Source organism: Eumetopias jubatus, unplaced genomic scaffold, assembly GCF_037043125.1.
Source record: "Eumetopias jubatus isolate StellerSeaLion01/CBP00866 unplaced genomic scaffold, mEumJub1_p1.0 scaffold_5, whole genome shotgun sequence".
NCBI lineage: Eukaryota > Metazoa > Chordata > Mammalia > Carnivora > Otariidae > Eumetopias > Eumetopias jubatus.
Genome location: NW_028274811.1, coordinates 88,876,245 through 88,894,785, shown reverse-complemented (window position 1 = coordinate 88,894,785; position 18,541 = coordinate 88,876,245). Strand labels below are relative to the sequence as shown.

Genomic DNA, 18,541 nt, shown 5'->3' with positions numbered 1-18,541 from the left:
ACATTTCCCTCTTGTGCATCATTTCCCTGACTACACAGACTGCTGTAAGAGTTACCTTTAAAGAAATCTTCTCTTGATCCCAACTCCCCTTCAACTATTGCTCTTCTATTCTTTTTAAAATAGATTTTGCTTATTTGAGAGAGAGAGAGAGCATGAGCAGGGGGGAGGGGGAGAGGAAGAAGCAGACTCCCCGGACGCAGGACTTGATCCCAGGACTCCGGGATCATGACCCGAGCCAAAAGGCAGATGCTCAACCGACTGAGCCACCAGGCGTCCCCTATTCTATTCCTTTTGAGAGTAAAATTTCTCAAATGAGTTGTCTGTAACCCGGTTTGCACTTGCTTTCCTCCTGCTCTTTCTTGAACTCACTCCAGTCAGGCCGTTGTTTCCACCAGTCCTCTGAATTATTTCCCTCTTCTCAGGGTCTCCAATGACCTCCAAGTTATCAAGTCAATGGTGATTGGTCAGCTTTCCTTTTGCCCTGCCTGGGAGTAGCACTGGTCCAGGCACCTTTCTCCCTTGCCCCTGGCTTCCTACCTCCTCCTGCCACTGGCTAATCCTTCTCTACCTCCTTTGGCGGCTCCGCACCTGCCTCCTAACATGGCCATGAAATGTTCCCGACTACATTCATTCGCCGGGACCCCATCTTGTCCTGTGACTATCAATAACACCTATATGCCAAGGACTCCCAGGTTATATGTCCAGTCCTGACCTTCCCCCCACCCCAAATTCCAGCCTCTAATATCCAATGTCCTATTCAGGCTCTGTTTGGAGGTCTACTAGATATCTCAGCTCATCACATCCCAGTTTAAACTTGTGATTTTCCACCTCCCTAACTTCTTCCTCACCTTAGTAAATGGCATCACCATTCATCCACCTGGCCCAGTAAAAACTATGACGTTATCCTTCCTTTCTCTGTTATACCTTAAATTCTGCAAATTCCACCTTCAGAATAAGAATATGTTCCATATCTGGTCACCAGCCAGCCATTCCTCTTGTGTCTGGATGCCTTAACAGTCTCCTAACAGATCTCCCTGCTTCCACCCTTACCTAATCTAAAGTCTCCATGCAGAAGCTGTGATATTTTTTAAGCAGAAATCACACCACATCACCCTCAGCTTCTGGCATTCCAGTGGGCTCATGTTACACTTGAAATAAAACTAAGGTCCTTAAGATGTACGTGACATTAATAAGCTGAGTCTACCTCCCACTGCTCCCTTCCTTGCTCACTCTACCCCAGCCACTCCAGCCTTCTCACTGTTCCTGCAACACATCAAGCATATTCCTGCCTCAGGGACTTTGCACTTGTAGCTCCTTCTGCTTGGAACAGGTTCCCCTGCTACCTAAACAACAGGCTCTCTCACTTTGTTCAGATCTCTGCTCCGCTGTTGCCTCCTCCAAGGGGCCTTCCCTGATCACCGTATCTAAAACAATAGCTCCTTGACATGTCACTTGCATTGGGCACTTAGTCCCTTACCTTGCTTTACTTTTCCCCATAGCACTTACCACCATCTGACATTATATTGGGTGCTTGTTTCTTCATTGCTCTTTGTCCTCATTAGAATGTCAGTCCCATTAGAGCAGGGATTTGTCTGTCTCGTGCACCATTTCCCCAGTGTCTGTACACAGGGGATGTGAATGAAGAGACGAAGGAAGGATTGAGAAGGTGAAACAGCATGTGAGTAAAAGAACAAGTGGCAGCCTGGGGGTCCTGGCAGTCCTCTAGCAGAGGACACCAGGGTCCCATTCCTTGGCTTGTGCAAGGCTCAGGCCTGGATGAAGCCACCAATGTTCCCTGCAAAGGCAGCACAAGGGGAGGAACAGGCCCCAGGTTAGGACGCAGTGCCCCCTAGTGTTCAGGACAGTGCAGCTCCAGGGCGAGGCCTGAGAATCCTGGAGATTTGTAAAGACTTTCTCTTTTATAGACTGGTTGGAATCTCACAAAAACTGACATAAAGCAAAGAGTCTTAGGTTTGTAATAAAAAAAAGTATGCCAGAACAGAGACCCAGAGTTCTAGGTTCCAGTTCTGGCCATGACCCTAATTCTCTAGGTAACCTTCAGTGTCCTGGGATTTGCTGAGCTGTCAAGGGCTGGTTTGCCACTGTGGGGTGGAGGGGTCCTTGCTGCAGCTAACCGGACTGGGTAGCCTCTTGGCCTCAGCTTGCTTTATGGCCGGCAGCCTGATCGATCATGGGAAGATTTTCCCTGTCATAGGGAAGACATCACTCCCCTCCCATAAGTGGGGCTGAAACCTACCTCCCCCTGCCTCTAACATCCTTCCAGGCTTTTCTCTCTGTGGCCAGCACTGCACAGAAACCCCCTGCCCACAACCTCCTTTCACACATTGCATTTGGAGATGTCTTTCAGACATCCAGGAGTCTGGTGTACAGTTGGATTCTTAAATCTGGGGTTCAGGGGGACAGCTCTGTGCTGAGATGTACCTTTGGGAGTCATGAACATTTAGATGGTCTATGAGATCTGGAAACAGAATTGGCTCACTTATGGCAGTGGTTTTCCACCTTGGACTCACACAGAAATCATCCAGGAAATTGAAAAACTGGACACTGGTACCCAGGTCGCACCTAGACTGAGGAAATCTCAGCCCCTGGGTGCAGGGCAAGGCGTAGGCATTTTTAAAAGGGCTCCAGGTGATTCCGTGTGCAGCCAGGGTTGAGCTACACTGTGTCTGAGGCCGGAGCCCCAGGCAGAACTCTGGCAGATGAGGTGCCAGCTGAGGCTGGGAAGGAGAGATCTGTGAGGAGGGAGGAGAACCAAGTGAAAATGGTGTTTTAAGGAGAGATGTTAGATCCTGCTGAGAAGTTGGGGAGACCAGGTTGCTTTTGTTTTGGGGAACAAGAGGTTGGTGACCCTAATAAGAGTGATGTAATGGATCAGTGGGGCCCACGGGGAGACTTGAGTTGGCTAAAGGGAGAATAGGAGAAAGTGGAAATGAAAGTAATCAACAACGCTTTTGAGGAGTTTCACTGTGAAGGGGAAAAGGGAACGGGGAGGTGGCTGAAGCCGAATGCGAGGTCAAAGTTTTCTTTAAAGATGTAAAATTATGGAGCGTGTTTGCATGTGGCTGGAAAAGATGATGGTGATGGTGGAATTCATGGGCTGAGGAGAGAGGACGGCTCAGTTTGCGAAGCTGGGAGGAGAGGGGGGCTGGGGTCAGAGCGCACAGGTTGGGGAACAGACATTTCTGTCATCGTAGGACAGGACGGAGATGCTGCGGCTGCTGGTGCACTTGCCAGTGAAGTGCTGGGTGGTCGAGGGGCTTCGCTGCTGTCAGCTGCCATCTGTCCAGGATATCTTTGAGATGAGAAGGAGTGGGGTTGGAGAGGAGAAGGTGAGAAGGTCTTGGGATGGAGGAGCTCTCCGGAGAGCCTGTCTATCTGAGCTTCGAGATCACGTCATGAGAGAATGTGGTCAGCCTGGTTGTGTGAATTTCTCTGGCCATGGGCAGTTGCCCCCCCGTCCCCCACGTTGGTGGGGGCAAGTGCACCAGCAGCCGCACCATCTCCGTCCTGCCCTACGATGACAGAAGTGTCTGCTCCCCAACCCGTGCGCTTTGTGTCCAGCCCCCCTCCCCTCCCAGCTTGGCAAACTGAGCCATCCTCTCTCCTCAGCCCAGGCATGGAGGGTAATTGGGTTCACCTGAGGCTGGGCACTTTGCCAGACAAATAAGATGGAAGAAGAGAGGAGCACAAGGGGTTTGCTCCATTGGCGGAGCAAAGAATCGAAGTTGGACAAGGATGGCGTTGCGGAGAGCAACTGCACAGATGGCGAGGAAAGGGTCCTGTAGGCCAGTGTGGTTGGAGAGGGGCTTTATGGGCCATGCCATTGGAAGAGGGCTGGAAGGAGAAAAGGAGGTGGCCAGAGGTGGATGCTTGGAAATAAGATTGTGTAGAGGGAGCATCACTGTCATGAAGAGGTGCAGGATGTGCCAATGGCATGGGCAGTGGAGGCAGAGTTGAGGTCAAGGGGCTGGGGGCAAGATTCTTGGGGGCATGATGCTTTTGTGCAGGGAGGCCTCAGGCATGGTGACAGGAGTAGCATGAGGGCACCAAAGTCTTCAAGACACTTGTTTATCTCCCTCCGGAACATGAGATCCTTGAGAACGGAACCTCACTGAATTATGGGGTACCTGGGTGGCTCAGTTAAGCCTCCGACTCTTGATTACGGCTCAGGTCATGATCTGAGGGTTGTGAGATCAAGCCCTATGATGGGGCTCCGTGCTGAGCATGGAGCCTGCTTAGGGTTCTCTCTTTCCCTCACCCCCACCCCCAGTCTCTCTCCAAAAAAAAAAAAAAAAAAAAAACAACGGAAAACAAAAACAAAAGGACCTCACTGTCTTGAACATGGCGGTGTCCCCAGTGCCTGGCACAGAGTAGGCAGGCAGTAAAACTCTAAGGCATGAATGCATGCCTGGTAGGTAATTTGACCTTTGTCCTTGACGGTTGAGGAGACTGAGGCCCAAGGTTCCCCAGAAGTGTCTGCACATTTTGGAGTCTTATTGGGGAGCAGGTGTTTTGGTTGTGCAAATCTTTGAAGTCCCTTCCACCTGCCCTTCCCCCACTCCCCACCTATTACCTCCTCCCCAGATCAGGCTACTTGGTCTCCAGTTGGGCTCCCTCAAATTTGTTTTCCACATGGCTCCTTCTATAATCTGACTGTGTCTCTCTGCTGAGGATGAGACCAGGCTCACTGCAGGATGGTCAGGCCTCTCACACTTGGCCACCAACTCCCTGTCAGCTCCATGCTTTTCCCTTTATCTCTGGGCCAGTGCCAGACACACCCTCAGCCTGGAAAGACCGGGGGCTTGCTGTCCACCTGGTAAGGCTCCGCCTGTCCTTCACACTTAACTCAGAGGGCACCTCACGCATGGGCAAGCCCGATTTCTCCTCCTGCCTTACTGTCCCCGTTATTTTTGTTGCACAGGACTGACTACATGGGCCCTAATTATCTGCATCCCACCCATCTGCTCAAGTGGACTGGAGCCCACGAGTCGTAGAGGTCAAGTGCAGGCTAGGTGTGTCCCCGGCACCCAGCACAGGGCACTGGTGTTTGCTTCTGGGCACGTGAGTGAGGGTCTGTGTGTCTGTGTGGCCCGGTGAGCACCACTGCCAGCTGTACACTATGTGCTACAAGGTGGGACCAGGAGCAGAGCTGGGAGGTTTTATTATCAGCAAACCTGTACACTGTACACGGCGGTGGGGGGGAGTGGCGGGGCACAGGAGGGGTCCTCCCCAGCCTGCCTTACCCCTGCAGGCCAGAGTGGATGCAGGGCTGTGTCACAGATGTCCATTGTTGGCCCTGGCCCAGGAACAGCAGAGCACCTGTCTTTCCTCCTGCCACAGAGCCTCGCGGGGCTTTCAGGGCCGGTCACAGGGGGCTGGGCCCTTCTTCCGCTCACGGCTCAGCAGCGTCACCAGCTTGGCCTTGAAGCCCGTGTGAGCACTGGGGCGGCCAGAGCTCCCAGCTTCATCACTGTCGCCCAGCTCCAGTTCCAGCAGCCGCCGGTACTGGGCCTCAAGGCTGTTGTCATGGGCAGGGCCCAGCCAGCCCAGGTCCTCGCTGTTGTGGTAGATGGGGCTGGCCAGGGGGCTGCGGTGGCTGGGACCCTCCTGCTCAGGGTCCCTATCCCTGGGCAGCACAGGGCCTGCCTCCAGCAGGCATAGGTTCTCATAGAGGTGCTCGGCATTGCCTGGGGGCCCACTGGCCCGCTTGCACACGGATGCGTAGAGCTCAGACACCGGCTCATCGTGGGGCACCGGGCTCAGCAGTGGGGGCAGACTCTGGGGGCCGGGCTCAGCCAGGCGTGCCCTCCAGGAGCTGGGGGGCTCCAGCCCTGGGGGCACCTCCCGCAGCTCTCCTGGCGGGTCTAGTGAGGGCAGGGAGGTCGCCCGAGGCAGGGGACAGGGCCGGGGCCCAGCCAGCTCTGGCAGCCGTTCCCGCTGGCGGGCAATGGCAGCGGCCACGGCCCTGCACAGGTCGAGGGCTCGGGGGCTGCTGAAGGCAAAGAGACCCTCGCCTGAGTCACAGCGGCGTCCAGCTTCGAAGGAGAACACGTCCTGGACATGGGGTTGGGGGGTGGTATGGGTGGGTTCGTGGCGGAGGGACCTGGGCACCAGTCCACCTGCCACCCTTCCCAGCAGGGCACTCCCTGCACCTCACCTTGTCAGAGCCGAACTTGCGCAGGAAGCAGTAGGGCCAGCTGTAGAGGGCCTGGGGGCTGGAGGGTTCCCGCAGCTGGATGGTATCTTGGTTTAGCACCAGGAGGTAGGGCCCCTTCAGCTGGCAGCGGGTGGCAGCCTCGGTCCTCTGCACCACCACTGGAAACTCGCTTACTGCAGGCAGGAGGGTGGCAAGGGCATCAGGGATAGCTCGCCTGGGTTCCCCAAAGGTCCCGGCCCTGGGTGGAGGACGGCTGAGGCTGCCCTTGCCCCTCCCTGACTCACCTTCTTGCCAGGAGGAGTAGATGGAATTCTCCTCCATGGGGACCAGGCCCCTCTTGGAAGCTTCCACCTCCCCTGGTCCTGAGGAATACTCCGCTATGCCCTGGAGAATGAAAAACAGAAGTTAGAGCCCTCCCCCCACTCCTCTTTCTACATCTTCTCCCTGGGGCCAGTAACCCAGGACTCCAGGCCAGGCAGGAACATCCAGGGACTGGGATGCCACTTCCAGTTCTGTCCCCGACACACTGCACGACCGTGAGGACCTCTCTATTTCCCCACCTGCAGCCCCCAGGTGCCCCCTTGAGGGTGCTGAGAGTTGTAAAGTAGCGGCACACAAGAGGAGGTCCCCATTGCACTTGTACTTGGCCAGGGATTGGGCCTGCCTGTGTGTGTCCCTAACAGCTTGGAGTGATAAAGGGGCAGGAGCTTCAGGGGTGGGACACGCGAGTGAATTGGCTTCTCCATCCTTCTCTAGGCCTCTTTCACCATTTGCCCTCACATCCTCTGAGCTCTTTCAGCACTTCCAGCACAACTACCTTGGCCCACGGTGGCATGGCCAGGGTCACATGCGACAGCTTCCTCACTGGTCTCCTTGTTCCTGTTCATTTCCTTTTTTTTTTTTTTTTAAACTTAAAATATCATGGTAGGGATGCCTGTGTGGCTCAGTCAGTTAAACGTCTGCCATCAGCTCAGGTCATGATCCCAGGGTCCTGGGATCGAGCCCTGCCTTGGGCTCCCTGCTCAATGGGGAGCCTGCTTCTCCCTCTCCCTCTGCCCCTCTCTGCTCATGCTCTCTCCCTCTCTCTTTGTCAAATAAATAAATAAAATCTTTAAAAAAATAAAATATTGTGGTAAAATACACAACATAAAATTTACCATTTCACCATTTTAAAGTGTATAATTCAGTGGTTTTAGTATAGTCATAACGTTGTGTAATGGTCACCTTTATCTAGTTCCAGAATTTTTCATCATTCTACCTGGAAACCCATTAGCAGTCACTACCCACTCCCCGCCCCCTCAGCCCCCAGCAACCACTAAGCTGCTTTCTGTCCCATGGATTTGCCTATTCTGGGTGTTTCACATAAATAGACTGATACTAATGTGTGGTCTTTTGTGTCTGGCTCCTTTTACTTAGCATGATGTTTTCCAGGTTCATTTATGGTGTTAGCATGCATCATTACCTCATTTTTTAAAAAGATTTTATTTATTTATTTGAGAGAGAGAATGAGAAATAGCACGAGAGGGAAGAAGGTCAGAGGGAGAAGCAGACTCCCTGCTGAGCAGGGAGCCTGATGCAGGACTCGATCCTGGAAGTCCAGGATCACGACCTGAGCCGAAGGCAGTCGCTAAACCATCTGAGCCACCCAGGCGCCCACCTCATTTTTTTTTTCATGGTCAGATAATATTCTGTTGTATGCATAGACTCCATTGGGTGTAACCATCAGCTAACAGACGTTGGGGTTGTCTGCACCTTTAAGCTATCGCGAATATTGCTGCCCTGAGCATTCTCATACAAGTTCTGTTTGAACACCTATTTCAATTCTCTTGGGTATACACCTACTAGTGCAATTGCTGGGTCATATGGCAACTCTATGTTTAAGTTTTTGAGGAACTGCTAGGCTCATTTCCTTTTGGTCCTTCATAGACCCTGTGAAGCTTTAAAGCTCTCAGTCCCTGGCTCCCCAGAGAATCCCCCTCTCAAAGGCATCTCCTCTCACTCAGAATAAAGCCCCGAACTCTGCATGTGGCCCAGAGTAGTTTCAGCTGGCTCCCACCAAACTCTCCACCTTTGCCTCCTCCTGGGCTCCTTCCCACTCCTTACTCTCCAGCCACGATGGCCTTTCTGCCCCTTTAACACATCAAACTTTCCCCTGCCACGGGGCCTTTGCCCATGCTGCCCCCTCTGTTCAGGACACTCCTCAGACCTCAGTGTCTGGGTCACTCTTGCTTCAGATCTTTGCCTGGTGGGCTATTTGTCCTTGAGGACTTGGCTCACTGTCCCTTCCTGAGAGACCTTCCCATCTAATACCCCGCCATTCATGCCTGGTCCCACCAGCCTTTCATTTTCCCCACAGCATGAATGGCCATCTGAGATTCGTTCTGTGGACTTCAGGGCTATTCCCCCGAAGGTTGCAGGTGCTTGGCAGGTACTTGCTGAGTGACAGGATGGGAGTGAGCATGGAGATGAACAAGGTCAGGGGCCAGGTGGCCCACCTCTGGCCCCTTATGCTCACCTGGAAGGCCAGCTGGCAGATGGGGCCCATCCATTCCTGGCGATGCTGTGCGGCCAGCAGGTGGCTTCGCTCTGTGGTGGTGAGCAGGAAGGCACCAGTGTCCTTGGGGCAGCTCTCGCCGTCAGCCGGCAGCACAGACACACAGTCAGCCAGGCGGATGATCCGCCGTTCCCCGCGCCGGCTGGGTCCTGCAGACCTGTCACCTGCTGGCCCCGGGCCACCATCCCGGACCTCCCAGCTCTCCAGCCGTGCCACACCTGATGGGCTTCCTGCATACAGCAGACCCCATACCTTCCGCCAGGACTTCTGTGGGAGATGAGGATGGAGGAAAAGACCCTTGGGTGGTGGTTCTCCCTGTAGCTCAGCACACGCTGCTCAGCAAGTGCTCCTGGCCACCCTGGCTGGCCTCTGCTTCCCCCAGATCCTCAGAGCCCCAGAGAAAGGGGCCCTGCTAGAGCCAGCCCAGCAGGGGGAAGAGTCTGTGCTGGCGGCCGGTCAACTGTGGGTTCAAATCCATCCCACCAATTGCCTAACTGTGACCCCCATGAGCACTAGTGTCCTCACATCTCAAAAGCCATGAGAATGCAAGGTTGGGGCTTCTACTGGATCATGTCTCTGACGTGGTTGAAGCAGACCCCTGATGCTACCATTGTGTTGGTACCCCCTATGCTCTCTCCCCAAAGAAAAGGTCACTTGGGCCATGGGACAAGGGCTAAGGCAGGAGGGAGGCCTCGGTCTCATGATGGCAAGGAAGGAAACATGCAAATAGCGTAAAGCAAAGGAAACAGATTGTTTATCTGCCTGGGCAGCAGCTGCAGCTGAGCTGTGAGGGTGAAGGGCCTGCTGCCTGGGGAGAGAGGCAAACCCCCCAACTGTGTCCTGTAACAGGGCTGGGAGGAGCTGAGCCCTTGTCTGCAGGCTGGCGCTCCTCCGACTCAGCCCCGGCCTTCTCCACAGGAGCCTTGGTGCCTCTACGACACAGGGCGGAAGGCTGTTGGGTTAGCCAGCCTCTCAGCTCTGCCCTGCCCCAAGGTTTGGATTCTTAGATCCTCCCCGCGCTTGGCTTCCCCATCCGCAAACAGGACAGGCTCTCCAAAAGGCTCACTCAAGCTGAGAATGGGGCTCTGCTCTACTCCCCAACACCTTGGTTGGGTTCCCCACCCTGACTCCTTCCCCATTCTCCCAGGTCCCGGTGGGCTGAGGCTGGGGCCGCCGCCTACCGTCCTGGGCAAGCTGCCTGGCAGCCAGGGTCCCCACCTTGCCGAACTTGATGTGTTGCTGATAGAGGATGCCGTCCTTGATGGGAGTCTCCCGAGGCTCCATGGCCGCTGCCAGGCCCCGGGACTGCCACTCCGAGGGCCTGATGAGACTGATGACAGGCTGGAGGGGAACTCCACACACTTCCCCTTCTGGCCACTTCCCCCTCCCTCTGTCCAGAGAGGCAGCTGCGGGGCTGGGGGGAGGGGCGCCTGTCTTCAGTAAAGGAGTTAGGATAGGGGGTGGGGACATCACATATTTCTTCCTCAGGGTCCAGCTGGCCCAAGGTGCCCATGTGTGCCTGGCAGGGGCCTCAGACCCCCGGAGGGCGGCTGACCTCTGCCTGCACCTGGGTCAGCTGGCTGTGAGTCATAAGCTCCGACCTCTCCTCTGAGCAGGGCAGTCGCACACCCCGGCACCTGAAGTTCCCATGGCCCTGCCCTGCCCCAGGACCTCTTCTAGCCAGACGGGCCCGCTCCTCGCTTTCCTCACTCTTGAGCCCTGGTTGGCACCCTCTCAGTGCCACTCTGCTGGTCTTTATCTTGGAAATATTTCTAATATTCACCTGCTCCCCTCTGTCTTCACAGTCCCTGTCCATTACCAGCCTCTTATCTCCTCTTTGAACCACTGCCCAACAGGGCCCACTGTGGTCCTTTACACCAACCCCAAACCAACTCCTCTGACTGCCCCCTGCCCGGGGCTGTAGCCTGGGCTCCTCAGCCCTACACTCAAGGTGCCCCGTCCTGGCCTCCACCTCCCCTCGGCCCAGTGCCTCCCAGGAACCCCTTACTGCTGTGCCACTTGACAGCTGGGCTGCATCTTCCCCCGAGGAGGCCCCCCCTTGACCACCCCACACCGAGCACAAGGGCCCCACCAGTGAGCCCGTCCTCACGGCATGGCCCAGTCATGTGAGTGTGGGTGGCATGCCCCCAGTGGGTCCCTGGAGAGATCACATGCTTTTTTTAAATTTTGCTTCTTGCTAGGCACCCTTTTTTTTTTTGGCTTCACCTTGCTAGAGGCTGCTATTGGGGCTCTGTGTGTCTGAATTCTGGGGACAGCCTCCTGTCACTCATTCAATGCCACCTTTAGGCAGGCATGTGTAACCAGGCTGAGCAATACTCTAGGGTCGCATATGGGGTGTGGGCAGGAAGTCTTTTCCAAGGGCCTCTCCACCCGGCTTTGTATCCCTTGCAGCCTGGGCAGCCCGAAGCTCCTGCAGCCGGACAGTCTGTTCTTTGCATTCTCATTGCCATTTCAATGATGAGGAAATCAAGGCTCAGAAATATTAAGTAACTTGCCCAAGGCCAAACACCAAGTGACAAACATGACTTGAGCAACTGCTGTCCTGCTGGGATAAGCATGTGGTCTTGCACATGAAGTGCCGGGCCCCGAGGAATTGCTGCCCATACTCCTCCTCTGCCCGTTCCTTGCCAGACGTGGAGATCCTGCGCCATGTGCCACCCCGTTATTCCCATCTCCCGTCTCTCCCACTTACCTATGAACCTCCCAGCAGGCGTCTGCCTGAATTGCCTGGATCCTGAGCCCAACAGACAGCCAGGCACAGAGTGAGGTCAGTGAGTGCTAGTGGCCTGAGTGGTGGTCCTGTGGCGTTTGCTGCCCCCTCAGCGAGATGGACAGAGGGTTTTCCACTTGAAGTCTGTGTGGGCAGGCAAGTAGGCAGGGGGCCTGAGGCAGGAAGTCACCTCCCAAGGGGCCCCGGGAGCTTCATACAACTGACAGGAAGAGGGAGGCTGGGGCAAGGTTGGAGATTATAAGAGCCAACCAGAGACCAGAAAACCCAGCCATTTCCCCAGGGCCCACCAATGCGGTCTCTCCCTGAGCCACAAATCCAGCTAGCCCAGAGGAGGTACCCAGAGCTCCCAGCAGGGGGCCCCAGCTACGTGGCTCTCTCCACAACCAAACCCAGCCGGCCGTGTTGGCAGTAGCGGTGGGAGATGCCAGTTTCCCTGCCTGAGAGGGGCTACGGAGGTCAGAGGGTGAGGCCTGTCCAGGAAGCAGGGGTCAGGGAAGGTGAAACACAGAGGCAGGGCTAGGCTGAGACCAGAGAGGCTTGTGCTTTAATGACAGCTGGGGCAAAAGGGAACAAAAATAGTAATTCTGGGGGACACAGGGAACAGGCAGCCAGGCCCAGCCTGGCCCAGCCCAGGCCAGCTGGGCCGAAGATGCTGGCTTTTTGTCCAGGGGGCTGGTGTGTGTAGGAGGTGGCTGGAGACAGATCTCTTGGAGACAAGGGATGACAGGTGGCTCAGAAGTCCATGGAACTGTGGGCCAGGTAGTCCTTGCGGCCGATGTTGCTGACCTGCTTGGTCTGCATAGCCTCGAGTTTGGGGCAGTCAGTGATTCGATGGCCCAGGCCCCCACAGAAGGCACAGCCACGCTCTCCTGGGGGCATGGGGGTGAGAGTCAGCAAGACTGCAGGACCAGGCTCCACACCCCAGACCCTGGCTTCCCATTAGAGCCCTCCCTCAAGTCCTCTGATGTGCGGCACATACTTAGTTTTGTGGTGCTCTCGTCATGTTCCCCTGCTCCCCCCACCCCCCCACTGCCCCGGGGTCTCCTGGCCAGCAGTCACCTCCAATGTCCAGCATGGACTCATCCCCACAGTGCAGCACTTGCAGCACAGGGGGCACCTTCTGCTTAGCCTCCAGCAGCAGGGCTTTCAGGTCCATCAGCACTGACTCGTCTGTGGAGGTAGGAGGGAACCATGAGGCCCAACCCTAGGCCCTGCAGCCAGGACCTAGGTAGCCACAGGCAGAGGACCCAGGGGAGAGCTGGGGTGGCCCTGGTGGCAGCCTTACCACAGGCCTTGTTGATGAAAGTGGTGGCAATGCCTGTGTTCCCTGAGCGCCCGGTACGGCCGATACGGTGCACTGCAGAGAGGGAACAGAACCTCTGGCCTACTGCCCAGGGGCTGGGGCCCAGCCCGCACCCCTGACACCTTGCCCCCCACCCAAGCTCCCCACCGTAGTTCTCGATCTCCTCAGGCATGTCATAATTTATGACATGCTGGATGGCAGGGAAGTCCAGGCCCTTGGAGGCTACGTCTGTGGCCACCAGGACATCCTTCTTGCCCTCCCGGAATGCCTCAATGGCCTTGGTCCGTTCCTCCTGGTCTGGGGAGGGTTAGGCAGGAGCTGTTAGAGTGACAGGAATCTGGGGAGTAGTGGCAGGCCTACTAGGCAGGGAGAGGGATTAGGTGAGGGCAGCAATGGCAGCAGAATCCATGCCCACGTGTGCACTACCCCCTGACCTTTGCCCCCATGGATGGCCACCGCCTCGACCCCCTTGAGCAGCAGGTACTCGTGGATGGCATCCACATCTGCCTTCTTCTCCGCAAAGATGAGCACCTGTCCAGGAAAGCCAACTTCAGTCATGGGGGCTGACCCCAACCAGGCGTGCCCGACCTTCTCCAGCATGCTGCCCCCACTCACCCCCTCCCCTTCATTCCAGGGGTCCTCAGCCAGCCTGGTGGGCTGCACTTACGGGTGGGGGTGTTTTCTGTAGGCACTCAAGCAGGTATACCATCTTGGCCTCCTCCTTGACATATTCCACCTCCTGCCATCACAGGAGCCAGGTCAGGTGGGCCTGCAAATGGGCTCACCAGCCCTGGCCCTGCCACAGAGCCTGGGCCCCCAATCTTGGCTGGGAGGAAACCAGAAGCCTCTTGCTATAAAGCACTGGCTGCCCTAAGAATGTTTCCTGCTAAGGGCTGGGGATGTGACTGAAACCCCAGTGCCCACAACGTGGCCCCTCAACCCTACTCCGAGAGCTTCAGCGCGGCCTGGCCAGATCCAACCCTCACAAGTGAGGCCCCGCTCAGCAGGAGCGCCTGCGCACCTGGATGACATCCAGGCTGGCGGCCCCAGCGCGCCCCACGTTGATCGTGACTGGCTTTACCAGGGCACTCTTGGCAAAGTTCTGAATCTTCTTAGGCATGGTGGCACTGAAGAGTAGGGTCTGCCGCTGGCCCTGAGGAAAAGTAAGGCTACGACTGAGGGCATGTGAGGCCTGGGAAGGCCAAGTAGCTGGGATGTAGCCCCCTGAAGCAGGGGCAGTGGGTGGGCAGTGCCAGGCCTCAGGGCCTGCCACAGTTGAATGGGGTGTGCTGGGGAGGGTGGCAGGAATGCCCTAGCCAGGCAGGGACGGGCACCTTGAAGTAGGAGAAGATGGTGCGGATGTCGCCCTCGAAACCCATGTCAATCATGCGGTCAGCCTCGTCCAGAGCCAGGTAGCGGCAGATGTCTAGGCTGACCATCTTCTTCTGCAGCAAATCCATGAGACGCCCAGGGGTGGCCACCATCATGTGCACACCACTGGGGAGCAAGAAGACCCTGAGCTCAGGGCTACCCGCCCATCCCTGCACCTAAGGGCTGGCATTCTGCTCATTCTGTCCTCTTTCCTGTCCCTCCTCACCTGTCCCTTCATCACGTCCACCACCCTGCCCTACTTGTAAAACATGTCTCTTCCAGAAGGGGCTGCAACCTTCTTGACTACTGCTCTGCTCCAGAGCTCCTCCCCAGCCATGAATCAACCCTGCATACCCTTCCCTCTCTAGAAGGAGGATGGTCCTGAATCTCCACACAGGTCTCAGTATGTGCTCCTGCAGCCCCCTTTGTAGGCGTTGATGGGCTCACTTCCCTGGAATGCTAAATTAATCTTTTCTGTATCCGAATCTTCCCTGAGACCGGCAATGCCTTGGAAAGAAGGGCCTAAGTGTGGCCTGTCCGTGACTCCAGAGCCTGGTCCCGGGCAATTAGCATTGTCTGCTGGCGACTGCACTGTGTGGAAAGGCCATGGATCTGGCCCTGCCCTAGTGTCTCAGCCTCCATGCTGGACCACACTAAATGACCCTGACCTTCCTGGACATCCTGGGTCCCCCACCTCTGTCTCTTCTGCCCAGAATGCCCTGACCCCTGACCTCCCAGATGCCCCCATTCCATCTGTTGTGCTCCCACAGTACCTGACCACATCCCTCTGTCCCACCCCAACTGATCTCCCCATTAGACAAGGAACTCCTTGAGGACAAGGAAGCTTCTGGAAGGGTCTGCAAGGGTAACTAAAGCAAAAGGCCCTTTAGCTTGTCGAGCGGCTCTGGGGAGGCCCACAGGGTGGGGGTGCTTATGCTCACTGTCGGATGGTTTCCATCTGCTCTTTAACAGACATGCCCCCGATGCAGAGAGCGCAGCGCAGGAGTGGGGAGCTGTCCTCCTGCAGTAGGCGGCAGTAATATTCCAGGATGCCATGGGTCTGCCGGGCGAGCTCCCGCTGTAAGAACAGGGCAGAGGTTGGTACCAGAAGGCAGTCCTGTCTCCGCTCTGTCTCCAGCCTAGTCTGTCTTACCGAGGGGCAGATGATGAGTCCATAGGGCCCTTCACGCTTGGAGAAAGGTAATCTCTTTTCTTGTTCCAGGCAGAACATGATGACAGGCAACGTGAACACCAGTGTCTTGCCTGAACCCGTGAAGGCGATACCTATCATGTCACGGCCAGAGAGACTGTGGGGAGAGGAGAGGCCTGAAGATCAGGTTCAGTAGAATGTAGGGAATGTGTCTCCAGATGGACACCTAGTGACTGCTCCTCCCCATCACCGCCCTCTTCAGGGCCCCCAGGTCCACACTCACATGGTGGGGATGCCCTGGATCTGAATGGGTGTTGGGTGGTGGATGCCTTTCTTCTTCAGGCCTCTCAGGATGGCTACGGAACACAACCTTAGTATCACCCTTGTGTCTCACAGATACTTTATCAGGCCTCCCAAAGCTGTAAAATCGGCACTACTCCCGCTCCCTTCAAGTTACAAATGAGGCCCAAAGAAAAAAACAGAGAAAAAGAAGACTTGTCTAAGACCTCTAGGATAACTGGACGGAAGATTTACACCCAGGTCCCTTTAAGGCCAATGTCACTTGCCCACTGAAGCTCCCTAATGGCAGAAGACAGTGAGCAGGTACAGCTGGGGCAACTGAAATTCAAACCTAAGTCCCTCCATCTCCAATGGCTAGACCCATCGCTGCAGATGCTGAACTCAGGGGGAGCTGGGACACAACCGCACAGTTGTTTGACTACCAAAGTTCCCAGGTACCTGCAGGAAATTTCATTTCCTTGAAGCTCTTGATGGGTGGTGGGATACCATCTCCTTCCACCAGGATGTGGTACTTCTTCCGTACACGTTCATGCCGCTCTTCAGACATGCTCAGGACATAACGGGGGGGTGTCCAACTGTGAGTGCATGGTGGGGGTCAAGAGAGGCCCCGGGCACAACTGGCTCTGGGGTGCACCTGCCAGTCTCAGCCACATACCATTCCAAGTAAAAGCGACTGCCTTCCCACAGACTGAAAAACATACCTCGTTTTGATCGGATCATCATATGTGATTCCCTTGGCCATTTCCTTCACTGACATCAAGGCTGAGGAGACAGACGAGGCTCAGGGCTGGCTCTTGCTTCCCAGAGGCCAGGCCCATGAGATATAACATGCCTGGGGTTGGGGGAGGAGGCTGGGTCCACCTCCCTCCCTGCCTTGGCTACAACCATACCTCGACCCTCAGCCACACTCTCCAGGATCTTTTCCTCTTCTTTCAGCTGCTTCTCCTTGGCAGACTCCTTGCGGGCTGAGGAAAGCAGCAGATGTCAGACACCAAAGCACTGTACCACACTGCGCCTCCCTGCTGCTTTCCAGCCCACCTTCAGCCTTCTCTTTGAGGTGCTGGTGCTGATCCAGGAGGCTGACGTTGGACTGAGGGCCCAGCGGGATATCGTCCTCATCTCCCCGGGGCTCGCTGCCGCTGTCCTGCTGCTCCTCCTCCGCAGCTCCTTTGCGCCTTCGTTGCAGTAGCTTCTGGAGCTGAGGTTCCACCAGAGCCCCTCAGAGCCAAGCCCAAAACAGAGCGGAGCATTGGGTCCAGGGGGCCTGCGTCAAGATCTTGGCTTTTGGGAGAGGGATCTGTACCCTGCGACCTCAGATCAGGTTGCCCGTCCCTCATTCGCCAGACGGCCACTGTCCCGAGTACTGGCAGCTCGCTCCACTGGCGGCCACCCCCCCCCACGCCCCCCGATCCCACGCCCTCATTCCTCTTCCGAACCCGGGCCCTCACCAGCAGTTGCCGGCGCTGTCGCAAAGGCACGTAAGGCACGTAGTCTTCGTCGTCCTCATCCTCCGTTTCGGAGCGGCTTCCTGTGGCAGTCGCCTCGTCGGTGCGAGCCCGCTACAAATACCCAGAAGTCAGGCTCAGGCCCCCCGCTTTCACTGCCGCTCGCCACCCGCGCGGACCCCTGTCTCGCTCCTACCTTCCGCTCGGGTTCCGAGTCCTCCATCCTTTGCTGCACGCATGCGCGCTACGGTAAAACCCCGCCTCAACTTTTGAGTGAAATCCAATCAGATGTGAAGAAGCGGAACGTGGGCGCCTAGCAACGACCTCTGAGTGCCGGATCGCGCAGAGGGACAAACTTTCCTCTGAGACCCTATCAGGCAGCGCGGCGTCAAAGTCCCTTGGGCGGCTGCGCATTTGTTGCCAGGGGCGAGGGCAAAGCGTCAGACAGTGTATTATGGGACGCTGGAGGATTTGGAGCATGCGCTAAAGGCTCAAACGAAGTCTGGTGGAAGAAGGTCCCTAAAGCGGAGATCGGGGATCCCGAAGAGGCCGGCCGGCCAGCTGCCCAGCCTCGCTCAGTCTGACGTCATCAGGCACGTCCCGGGACGGGGCCAGCTGGGATCCCGCCCGGGCCTCCATCCCGGGCAGGGGCGCGGGGACGGGGTGTGCCTTACGGAAAAATGAATCAGCTTACACTGCAGCTCTGACTGGCGTCCTCATCTATGTGAGACAGCACGTATGTTCAGAGTGGCGAGGGATAAATAAAATGCTGGTGACAAGTGTTTTTTCGCTGAGGGTCTGTACACACATATGGAGCGATTATTATTGTAAATGCTGTGATAGAGCTTAAAGTAACTCACTGCCTGGGGAACCAGAGAAGCCTTCAAGGAGACCTGAATCTGAGCTTCCACAGGTGTAGACTCTCAGAACAGGACTCCTAGACTCCAGGAAGTGGAGGAAAGAGAAGTTTTCTGATTGAGGGTCCTGTAGGAGTGAAGGGCTGGCCATGTGCAAGTACAGATTCCTCAAAGAACAAACAAACCACGTGGCCGGCTCCTGTGGAGTGGGGGTGGCCAAAGCTAAAGCTGGATAGGTAGGCTGGGTGGTCCAGAGCATGCAGGGCTGACTGTCAAAGTAACTTCAACTTCACTGGGTACTTTATTTGTATTTATTTTTAAAGATTTTATTTTGAGAGAGAGCTCGAGCGGGAGTAAGGGGCAGAGGGAGAGGGGGAGAGAGAGTCTCAAGCAAACTCCGCGCTGAGCAAGGAGTCTGACCTGGGGCTAGATCCCACTATGCTGAGATCATGAATTGAGCCGAAATCTAGAGTCAGAGGACTGAGCCACCCAGGTGCCCCTCACAGGGGACTTTTAAAGAGGAGTGATGCGTCAGTACTATTTCTTCCTTCATTCCTGTATTTATTATCAGCACATGCTGGGCACTGTGCAGTGAAGCAGATAAAAAATGAACAAGACACAAACCCGGCTT

General features: G+C 56.0%; 2 protein-coding genes across 2 annotated transcripts; both read right to left on the bottom strand.

Moving 5' to 3' along the window:
• Positions 1-5,165: 5,165 nt before the first annotated feature.
• On the bottom strand, positions 5,166-10,069 carry DOK3 (docking protein 3). The gene is made up of 5 exons (XM_028102709.2): positions 9,951-10,069; positions 8,694-8,999; positions 6,463-6,562; positions 6,179-6,351; positions 5,166-6,075 (listed from the first exon to the last, which is right to left on the bottom strand). The coding sequence occupies exons 1-5, from the start codon at positions 10,014-10,016 to the stop codon at positions 5,377-5,379; spliced, it is 1,344 nt and encodes a 447-aa protein (XP_027958510.2). The 5' UTR covers positions 10,017-10,069; the 3' UTR covers positions 5,166-5,376.
• A 1,932-nt stretch (positions 10,070-12,001) lies between these two features.
• DDX41 (DEAD-box helicase 41) lies at positions 12,002-17,342 on the bottom strand. The gene is made up of 17 exons (XM_028102708.2): positions 17,250-17,342; positions 17,057-17,167; positions 16,647-16,806; positions 16,499-16,573; positions 16,310-16,370; positions 16,047-16,183; positions 15,592-15,664; positions 15,312-15,465; positions 15,100-15,236; positions 14,122-14,284; positions 13,809-13,940; positions 13,455-13,526; positions 13,222-13,318; positions 12,935-13,084; positions 12,770-12,841; positions 12,544-12,654; positions 12,002-12,353 (listed from the first exon to the last, which is right to left on the bottom strand). Exons 1-17 carry the CDS (start codon positions 17,274-17,276, stop codon positions 12,217-12,219), a joined length of 1,869 nt encoding a protein of 622 aa, XP_027958509.1. The 5' UTR covers positions 17,277-17,342; the 3' UTR covers positions 12,002-12,216.
• Positions 17,343-18,541: the final 1,199 nt, after the last annotated feature.

Excerpts from the sequence above, each read along its gene's own strand:
- DDX41 (XM_028102708.2), bottom strand. The coding sequence starts at position 17,276 with ATGGAGGACTCGGAACCCGAGCGGAAG. Across the intron at positions 16,807-17,056 it reads GACAGCGCCGGCAACTGCTG|CTCCAGAAGCTACTGCAACG; the intron begins GTGAGGGCCCGG and ends GTGGAACCTCAG. Across the intron at positions 13,319-13,454 it reads TACAGAAAACACCCCCACCC|GTGCTCATCTTTGCGGAGAA; the intron begins GTAAGTGCAGCC and ends TTTCCTGGACAG.
- DOK3 (XM_028102709.2), bottom strand. The coding sequence starts at position 10,016 with ATGGAGCCTCGGGAGACTCCCATCAAGGACGGCATCCTCTATCAGCAA. Across the intron at positions 6,563-8,693 it reads TCTGCCAGCTGGCCTTCCAG|GGCATAGCGGAGTATTCCTC; the intron begins GTGAGCATAAGG and ends TTCATTCTCCAG. Across the intron at positions 6,076-6,178 it reads GCAAGTTCGGCTCTGACAAG|GACGTGTTCTCCTTCGAAGC; the intron begins GTGAGGTGCAGG and ends CCCCATGTCCAG.